Source organism: Notolepis coatsorum, assembly GCF_963971535.1.
Source record: "Notolepis coatsorum genome assembly, chromosome: 5".
Lineage (NCBI taxonomy): Eukaryota > Metazoa > Chordata > Actinopteri > Aulopiformes > Paralepididae > Notolepis > Notolepis coatsorum.
Genome location: NC_140169.1, coordinates 102200694 through 102210999, shown reverse-complemented (window position 1 = coordinate 102210999; position 10306 = coordinate 102200694). Strand labels below are relative to the sequence as shown.

General features: G+C 41.8%; 1 protein-coding gene across 1 annotated transcript; it reads left to right on the top strand.

Annotated features, from left to right (window-relative positions):
• Positions 1-7838: 7838 nt before the first annotated feature.
• lft1 (lefty1) lies at positions 7839-9569 on the top strand (the record flags this gene model as incomplete). Its single annotated transcript, XM_084314956.1, has 4 exons — positions 7839-8124; positions 8468-8714; positions 8857-9099; positions 9242-9569. The coding sequence occupies exons 1-4, from the start codon at positions 7854-7856 to the stop codon at positions 9567-9569; spliced, it is 1089 nt and encodes a 362-aa protein (XP_084171082.1). The 5' UTR covers positions 7839-7853.
• Positions 9570-10306: the final 737 nt, after the last annotated feature.

Below are 10306 nucleotides of genomic sequence, written 5' to 3'. Positions count from 1 at the left end.
TATAAAAAGGCTATGCTCCAAATACACAGATTAATGATTTATAACCTCTACTCGGGCGTTACATTTTAGGGGGAGGCAGGGAGGAGACAACAGGCTTTTGTTTGCAAGCCAAGCTGAATAGATTCATCCTCAAAGTGGGGTCCAGGGGACCGCCACGGGTCCTTGAGAGGCTTCCATTGAGTCCGGAGCAGAACGAGGAATAGGCTCGTTGAATTGAACTATTAGCTATTTCATACACTAGAGATCAGCACAAGAATGTAGGTAAACAACTTATTATTTTGATCTTTTGTTGCCCTGCTATCTAGATTGGTTATGCAATTCTATACCAAAGCATTATCTAACTAGAAGAATGTACTCAGTAGAGTGCAGACCTCTGCCATGGCTTAACGACTTCCCCACTTTGCCGTTACTTTCATACTCAACATTTTACAGGATAAAATGTATTGGATCTGGAGGTTATCAACTATCAAAATAATACATATTGATACCGTCAGTGGGATATCATAAAGAGGCAACACATTTCAGATGTCATCATGATCAGACAAGCTGTTGAGTTCATGGTTTTAGTTTTGTGAGAATAGCGCCATCATGAGGCAAAAGATAAATATGAAATGGCAGAAAATCCAATGTGATGGACTGCATACAGTATAGTAGGTCCTATGGCAGATGTGTCCATGAGCATCTCTGGGTATCATCTTTGTGACTATATGACTAACGTGGTGTCAATGAGCATCTCTGGGTATCATCTTTGTGACTATATGACTAACGTGGTGTCAATGAGCATATCTGGGTATCATCTTTGTGACTATATGACTAATGGGTCAGAAAATACACTAATTTTAAAATGTAACGTTTGGCCTGATGGTGGTGCTAGCAGAAAGGCCATGGTGTCACAAAATCAATATGTTTCTTTATCTAGGGGTCATGAATGTTCACATGTAACAAAGATACATTTGTAAATGTAAGACGGATCGGGAGATACATTCATTTGAAAAATGAAAGTTTGGCCTTATGATGACACTAGAAGAAAGATCATGATATCAATAGGATTCTTCCTCTACCATAGCACATTCCATGGTGATCCGGACATTATTTTCAGAAGTATCATGTTCACAAACAGACAAACTGGGGTGAAAACATAACTTGGTGGAGGTAACAACAAACGTCTTCACAAATAGAGAGAGACCACTGGGACAAAATGGCCTTGTGCATATTCATTTGGTGGTCTTTGGCATGAAATAAAAGAGCTGGTAATTGCAATATAGGCCTACTACTTGTGGATTTTATGGTGGTTTTTGTTTTGGGTTTCTGTGATGTTTCTTCTTGACCTATAAAGCCCATGGGGGCAATTTGTTATGATTTCGGGCTATACAAATACATTTGATTTGATTTGAGTTGACTACTTCAAAGTTTCTCACTCCCAAATGGGCTTCAATACTTTTGGGTCTTACATAAGTAGAAGCTACTTACACAAGAGTTGGCTACTATATGTTTTAGTGAGCCTGGTTCCAGGAGGCCACTGAATTTACTAAATTTGGATCCTAGGCTGAAAATGTTAAAACATTAAACTGTTTATTATTTGAGCAGTTTTGTTCCCCCTCATATCCATGAATGGTCCATGAAAAAGGGGACGGGAAGATAAAACCAAATTCAAGGTGGCACAACATACAAAAATAAGGGATTTAAGTTTTAAATAGAACGTTTACACCATCACACTAAACCCTCAGCTCGGAACTAGGCAAAATCTGCACCTGGCTCGCTGATAACAAACTATCATTACACCTGGGCAAAACAGAGTCCATTCTCTTCGGTTCAAATAACAAACTCAGCAAGCCCGACGGCTTCTCAGTTACAGTGGGTGACAATATTGTCACAAGGAAAGATGAAATTACATACCTGGGTTCCATCCTAGAGGCTAATCTCTCCTGTGACAAAATGGCATCCAATGTAATAAAAAAAGTCAACCAACAAACTCGATTCTTGTACCGGATCTCCTCTCTGGTAAACAAGAATACCCTGAAGACTCTGGCAGGAGCACTCATTCAAGGGTACTACGACTATGCTTGCACCTCATGGTACCAAAGCACCTCAAAGGCGCTAAAAACAAAATTACAAACATCTCAAAACAAACTGGTCAGACTTCTGCTTGACCTTACTCCTAGAACCCACCTCACCCCTGCCCACTTTGACTACCTAGGATGGCTTAGAGTAGACGACAGAGTACAGCAACTTGTAATGGGCCTGGTCTACAAGATACACTACACGACTAAGGTACCCATGTACATGTCAAAATACTTCCCAAAGGTCAGTGAATACCACGATCACAACACCAGAGGGAGCTCCACAAATCATGTTAAACCCAGATTCGGCTCAAACAAGGGACTAAACACGTTTCGCAATTATGCCACATCAATGTGGAACACCCTACCCACAGCTGTAAAGGAATGTGAATCACTACCCACTTTCAAAAACACTCTCAAAAAACGCCTACGGGAGACTGCAATTCGAAACTGGCCCCTGTAAATGTCCTAAACCAACCCCCTCCAATGTACAGTAAATGACCAAGTATGGTTTTGTCAATATTCCAATGTACAGTTTTTCTTGTACAGTTGTACAGTGTCCCCCACCCACCCACCCCTCCTACCCACCCCCCCCCCCACCCAACCAACCACCTCAAATGTACAGTCCCCCCCCACCCCCACCCCCACCCCACCTATCCAACCTCCTCCAATGTACAGTTTATACGTCAAATGTATATACTCTCTTTGCTGGACTCTTTTTGTATCACAAACAGTACTGTATTTGCAAATCTGGTATGTCATAAATGTATAGATGTAGCAGTACTGTCTATCTGTAAATCTATGGGGGACCCTGATGTAAACAAGACGAAAGTATTTCTCTGATCTGCATGACTGCATCCCCTTAACAATTGTATGTATTGAGCAGTACTGTACTGTACCCATTCTTGCAATCTGTTAATAAAGTTTTCAATCAATCAATCAACTACGCATAATAATGTGGCATGATTGCGCCCTCTGCTGTGTAACACGACTTCCTACAATTTATAGTTTTAGGAAACGCTTGCTACTTATTTCCTCCTTATTTTACGACAACTGTCAGACTGCGACTGTTTTCAGGACATGGTTTATTTTAATTCACCCGAAGACTAATTCTGAATGCAGGTAATTCTGCATGTAAAACGGCATATCATATAACGCAATCTTTGTTGTAGTAATTGGTCATTTTATTATATCATCTTCCAACATAACAGACATGGGCCGACATTTGTGTTGCGTCGATTAATTAACAGGTAATGAAAATATGTAATGTTAGACATACTTAATTAGTCTAACAAATGTCTGATCCTATTTCATCAAGCGTATACACAAAGATAAAATAGAAGAGGATAAAAGGCAATCAATCGCAATTACTAGGCAATTACTAGACTTTATTGTAGTTGTACTTGAAACGTTGAGAGACAGTCGAGCAATAATGATATTGTCTTTGCACATGTCTAGCGCGTTTATCGCCGCCCATCAGACCCGCTCAATGATTATTGGCAGGCAGCTCTGACTTCATTCAGACCCTCAGAGTGTATGTTGACGTCTGCAGCTGCCTGGGCCATTAACGTGCAAACTAAGAGCATTACATTTCTCCAAATATTTGATGTTAAGATAAAGCAAGCTATACCAGGATCTAGCATACTCAGGAAGTTGGTGACAATAGCGAATGTAAATAATTAGGACTTGGCCCCCCACCACCAAAACAACTCCAATATTGACTTTTGCACAGGCAGCTGAGGCCCCACCACCACCACCATGTTGCCATTAATAATTCTAATGTGTTATTCACATGACCCAGGACAGTTCAATCAATATTTGTGAACATGAGCTATATAGCCTACTTTCTCATAAAGCCAGAAACCAGAGATGTCAGACTCAAACCTGTGATGTCATAAAATCTGGAACTGCTCCATAGACAGTGAATGGGAGACTGTTTTTGTGTTTGAGCTTTATTCCATAATAGTGTTCTCAGTTCTGAAGCAGAAAATGTACCCATATATACTCAGAACATTGCCCTCTTGGACACTTTTTGTATCACAAACAGTACTGTATTTGCAAATCTGGTATGTCATAAATGTATAGATGTAGCAGTACTGTCTATCTGTATGTCGTGTGTGTCATATATGTTATGATGAATAGAAAATGGGGGACCCTGATGTAAACAAGACGAAAGTCTTTCTCTGGTCTGCATCCCCTTAACAATTGTATGCATTGAGCTGTACTGTACCCATTCTGCAATCTGTTAATAAACTTTTCAATCAATCAATCAACCCTGGGTGTTCTCAGTGTCATCTTTACCATCTTTCCCAATTAATTGTCTGGAGAGCAGCTCTATAGACTTTATACTTGATTACGTCACAACTTTGAGTTTTAGCACTCCAGTTTGTTGTTTTCTTTCACTAAGGGGCCCAACAGTGCCTAAATGTACAGTCCATGTGACATTAAACAATATATATATATATAGGGACTCATTCATGCTTGCTGGTTTCAATTGTATTTTATTCCCCATAGTGAGAGCAGATTATAACCTGAAACCAGAACGTAGGCCTAATCTGGGCCTTTAACCACAACAAGCGCTTTTCATGTTTGTAAGCAAGGAGATTTCATGTGTCGCACAAATGGAAGGGAATGGCCTATAAATTGGACTGCTTTCTAATGCAAATGTATGGATGTTAATTAACACCTGCATTGTTGATTGTAAGGAGCTTGTTGGCCTTTGATTGGAAAGAATTGTCACCCGGTGCCATTAGGGGCATAGCTTTGAACTAGGGAGAGCTGTCTGTTTGATTGGCATGGGAAGGAGGAAAGACTGAGAAATATCACACAAACGGCATCTTAATTTACCGAATTAGGCCTTGTAATGTGAGAGAACGTTCCATTGTGGCTCTCAACAGTCCCTGTTACTATAGGGAGAGGGCTGTGAGACTGGGCCTTTGACTGGACTGGACAATAGTTATAGACTTAATTTACATGTCTACAGCTATGATTCTGACTTCAGACAATTTAACTGATGGCCCCATTACTGCCTTTTAGTCCCATGGCTCAATTTGATGCAAATGAATGGCCTTGGAAGTTGTGTGCCATGCATCGTACAACAACACTGTGCACATAGGAACAAACTATGCACATTATATCAACAAACTATAATGTTCATTTGAAATTTGCTATGAGTAAATATTCAAACTGATGACTGATAATACATCATTAATGCATGAACGCACCTACAATATAACAACATAATGCATGCAATCAATAGTCTGACAATAATTATGACTAAGCTATTACCAGGCTAGATTCGGATAACCTTATATGCTGAAATATCCATATAGGCAGGCTGAATACTGCTACTTATTAAATCTCTTATTTTACCATTTATAATTTGTACACAATGTTCTTTAACAACCATTGCCCGTGTGCTGCTGTTTGCCAGCTCAATTTCCCACAGAGGATAATAAAGTCTTATCTAACTATAATTCATCATGTGCATGGATTGTGACATATAGTAAACATCATTCAGATATACTAATATACATTATAATCCTCTAAATCCTGCTGTATTAGAATCACGAGTGTGTGGTCCCAGGACTGTAGTCTATGGATGGTTCCCCTCTTGACAGTCATCTGTCATTTGGTCTTCCTGTGTGCCCCAGTCTGTCTGACATCTCTGAGCAAACAGGGCCCAATACACAACCGCCCAGAGACCAGGGGCCCTCTGGGGGCAGCCACTGCGAGGGCCCTCGTCTAATGTTTGTGTGACAAAAAAAGGCAAGGCAAATCCCTGCAATGGAATCAGATAATCACCAACCTGTGAAGAGCCTGCCCCAATCCACATCCACAGCACCCACCAGGAGGGGGGGGGGGGGGGGTTACCCTATCTCAGCCACTGGATTAACTGTCTGTTTGGCTAATAATTTTAATCTGCTGGAGAAGGCCTGGAATGGGTGACGGGGCACGGAATAAACATCTAATCCCTTGACCCCCCACCTCCACACTTGTCCCACGATGAACCGTGACTGACCGCATGAGTGACCAGTTGAATGCCCCCCCCCCCCATAGCTCTGCAGCACTCCTAATCTCAAACAGCCTCAGCGAGCTAAAATATAAATTGGTTCCCTACCCCTGCCGGGCCAGACACGTATTAGTCTGTGACAGAAATAACCACATTGTGTGGCAGACTGTTGCCAGACTTCCCCGAGCTGACAGTGTTGGTTGGAATGTGTACATCGGGGTGCGGGGTGTGTGTAGACAAGGGTGCTACTGAGCAGAGGCCACGTCAGGTTCGTAGGGGTCACTGGATGGCTGTCTGGGGCACACATCTGTAGAAGGTTGTGTAGTTGGTTCACAACCCATTTGATGCTGTGGGGCACCACTTTAAATTGGATTTTACTTTTTAGGTTGTAATTGTTCACAAATTACACATTTTCCGTAAAATGTGCCAGGATCCCCCCCTTTTTGTTTTATGCATTTTTTTTTGTTTTGTTATGAGTGCCCAAAGTAAGGAAAATGCAATCCTATGACATCATCGAATTGCACTGACTGAGATGATTGAAAGACAATTTTATGACCAATCACGTCATATGTTAAACATCAAACATGTTCCTCCATAATTCTATAGATGTTTGATAGACAATAACATTTTCCTTCAATCATATCATGCAACGCTAATTCCATAATGTCACAGACTGTATTTTCCTTATTTTGGCAGCTTATAATTAAAAACTCATAAAATAAATGTATTTTTACTAAACTATACCAAACATTTGCATCCTAAAAGTAAATTTCAGTGGAATACCCCTTTAAACAAGCGTAAATAAATAATTCCAAGGCACACAATAATAATAATAATAATAATAATAATAATAATAATAATAATAATAATAATAATAATAATAATAATAATAATAATAATAATAATAATAATAATAATAATAAATGTCATATATAAAGCATGGAGTCAACAAAACATGAACAGCTGCTGGCCAAGAGCAAAATCGATTAACTTTGACTAATTTGAGAAAATGTATATTATAGGCTGATTTAATTATATTGTAATGAAGGAAAATGTAGTACTTTTGTTTGACATCACTATACTTCATTTGAGCAAAATATCAGGGAAACATATGTGATGGGGGGATGATATGAGGAAACATGATGAGAATATTGTCTTGAATCTCGAATATCAGTCAACGGTTTTTAGGTGCAACTTTACATAAGGTCAGACAAAAAAGAACAAAACTCACATCATCATTAGTATAACTGCCACTACTTCATACCTTAGCTTGTTTTTTCATCAGGATTTAGGATGTTCTCACAGTGGCAATACAGTTTAAAGAAAGGGGTTGTGTGGATGGATGACACATCCAGACTAGAGACAATGTTTTACTGCCAACAGCTAACATGCGAAATGGGCCTCACGTTTGACTCTGCATTATTTATTTCTGATATCAAATGCCACGACATGCTACCAATATAGACCGTTTTAGGGGTTATATACTGTAGTGAAATTACACCATACATGAGACGGACGCCATGCGTCACTTGATCCTGTTTGAAGTGCGTATGGTCACTTCGATATCCTGTCTTGGACAGGGCTTTAATGTCGCACCTTTGTTCTGATAACGGTCCCCACCCCCATCGACAAAGTGCGAACGACTGGAGGCGTCGCGTGCATATAAGGGCCCCTCGAGTGTCACAGAGGCCACTGTCTTTCTGTGAGCACCACGCACTGCTACTGTGCGCTCCCTCCCTCCCTCTCTCTCTCTCTCCTCTGGACCGCCGAGGTGTTTAACGATGGATATTCTCCGTGCCGCCTGTGTTCTGTGCGCCGCGTTCATCGCCTTAGCCAAAGCTTTTACGCACGAGGAGGACATGAAAAGCGCTTTTCTTCAGAAACTGGGATTGGATGAGATCCCGAGGATCCATAAACGGGATCTGGAGAACCTGGTGATCCCGGCTCATATTAGGAACAAGTACCTCTCCATGATGAAGCTGCACCACAGCAGGAAACGCAGGTCCCTGCCCAGTCTGGCGGGTATTCTGAGGGGCATCCCCGGCAATGCAGGTAAAAACCCTCTTTGACATTATTTTGAAACAATATATTATTAAATACATTATTGGTATTAGTGCATATTTGACTAGTTGTTACTCAGCTGATAAGAGTTTTACCCATCCTGCTGTCTTGTTGTACACAACGTGTAAGTCGCTTTGGATAAAAGCGTCAGGTCAAATGTAATGTAGCTGAACCTGGATACATGAATGATAAAGCTATGTGTAATCAATGACATTTCGTGCGTAATGGCCTTTTTACGCGCAGCCGCTCACCCCTCAAAATGTATTTCATCCAAATGTAATGTCCTATAAATATAACCATTGTAAACTAATAGCTATAATGCTTTTTGTTGTAGATATATCCGGGCAGTTTGTGTATTCCGACACCACAAGGCAACGCATATTGTTCGACATGGAGGCGAGGATCCCGCACAACAGCGAGGTGACCATGGCGGAGCTCAGGCTCTACAAGTCGTCGTCCTTCCATCAGCGCTCCATGCCCGAGAGGAGGAACCACCGGCCCGTCAACAACGCCAGAGTCAGCATCTACTGGGTGGACGTGCTCCCGAACGGATCTAACCGAACCTCGCTAGTGGACTCACGGTAAGACGAGAGAGAGAATGTCTCACAAAAAAAAACGCCCATGTGGCTAATTGGATTGTCATGACATGTTGTCAAAAACCATAGCAGCACCACCACACAAGTGTTCTAATCGATCACACCCTTTTGCCTGTTCACATGTTAGGTTGATCCCGATTCATGAGGCCGGCTGGACGAGCTTTGATGTGACCCAGGCGGTGCACTACTGGGCCAAGGCCCAGCGGACAGCGACACCCATGCACCTGGAGGTGTGGATCGAGGGCGAGAGACCTGGCAGCTACGCGGCAGAGATGGCCAAGAGTGTCCACTTTACCACCCAGGCGCAGACTGGCAACACCTTGGGAGACCCCGAGCTGGTCCTCTACACACTCAACCTCGAAGAATACGGGTAAGGACGCGCGCTTTGATCACACACACAGGATATTGTATTAGAGTGACAATTAGGCGCCTAATTTCCCTTTTGCATCATTTGCATTGATTACACGAGTAGTACGTGGATACTAACAGCCCTCTCTTCCTCCCTCCCTCAGTTCTCGCGGCGATTGTGAAAACAGTCCGAGCAAAGACACGTCATGCTGCAGGGATCAGTCCTACGTGGATTTCCGTGCCCTCACGTGGACGCAGTATTGGATCATCGAGCCCGCGGGTTACCAGGCGTACCGGTGCGCCGGAGGCTGCAAGCAGCCCAAGCGCAACTATGGCTACGGGGAGAGGAGGTGTACTGTGGCCGAGAGCGCCCCATTGCCCATGATGTACCTGGTCAAAAAAGGCGACTACACTGAGATAGAAGTGGCAGAATTCCCCAATATGATTGTTGAGAAGTGCGCATGTACAATGGACAACATCTCCATGGTCTGACGTTGGGGGTGGAGGTGGCAACACGACACTTACAGTACTTTCTATTTAAAATGAATGGTTATTTGCAGGGATATAAAAAAGATATCAGGCAGTACCAGCTTTCCTGACCAAATGAACTTTCCCCAAGCACTTTGTAAATAATAGGAACTTTGATAGCATTTGCCATTTGTATTTTTTTTTAGTTGTATTGATGAATAAAAAATGAACGTCTGATTTGATCTCAGATGTCTTATATTTTCAAGCTGTATATATAGTATGGATGAGTGACATATTTTATGTTCAGAAAATAAAATATTTTTTTCATTAACAACGTCTTACTTGTCCTAACCTCCTTAACTCCCATATACTTCTGGGAGTCGTGGGGGGGGGGGGGATTGTGGAAAATGAACACTGTTTGAAACTAGAAAGCTACCAGAAAACCTACCACTTACCATTTCACGGCTTGTTTACAAAGTCAGGGCCTACATAAAAAAAATAATACATTTATAGTAAGTCAATTACGTTTGGTAAACTAATTGCGGGCTCTACAAATGTAAACCAACCCCCCTGCTATAGCCGTCTTTCTTCACAATCCCTTATTTGCACTGTATTCAATATGGAAGTGGTAATTGCAGAGCAAACTGAACATTTGCCTAATGACTGTTGAGACTTATTCCATCGAGGTACACAACAATGCCATCGACCAGCCATCCTGAGGGAAACATGAAGTCAATCCACATCACCATGGAGAAGGGCTA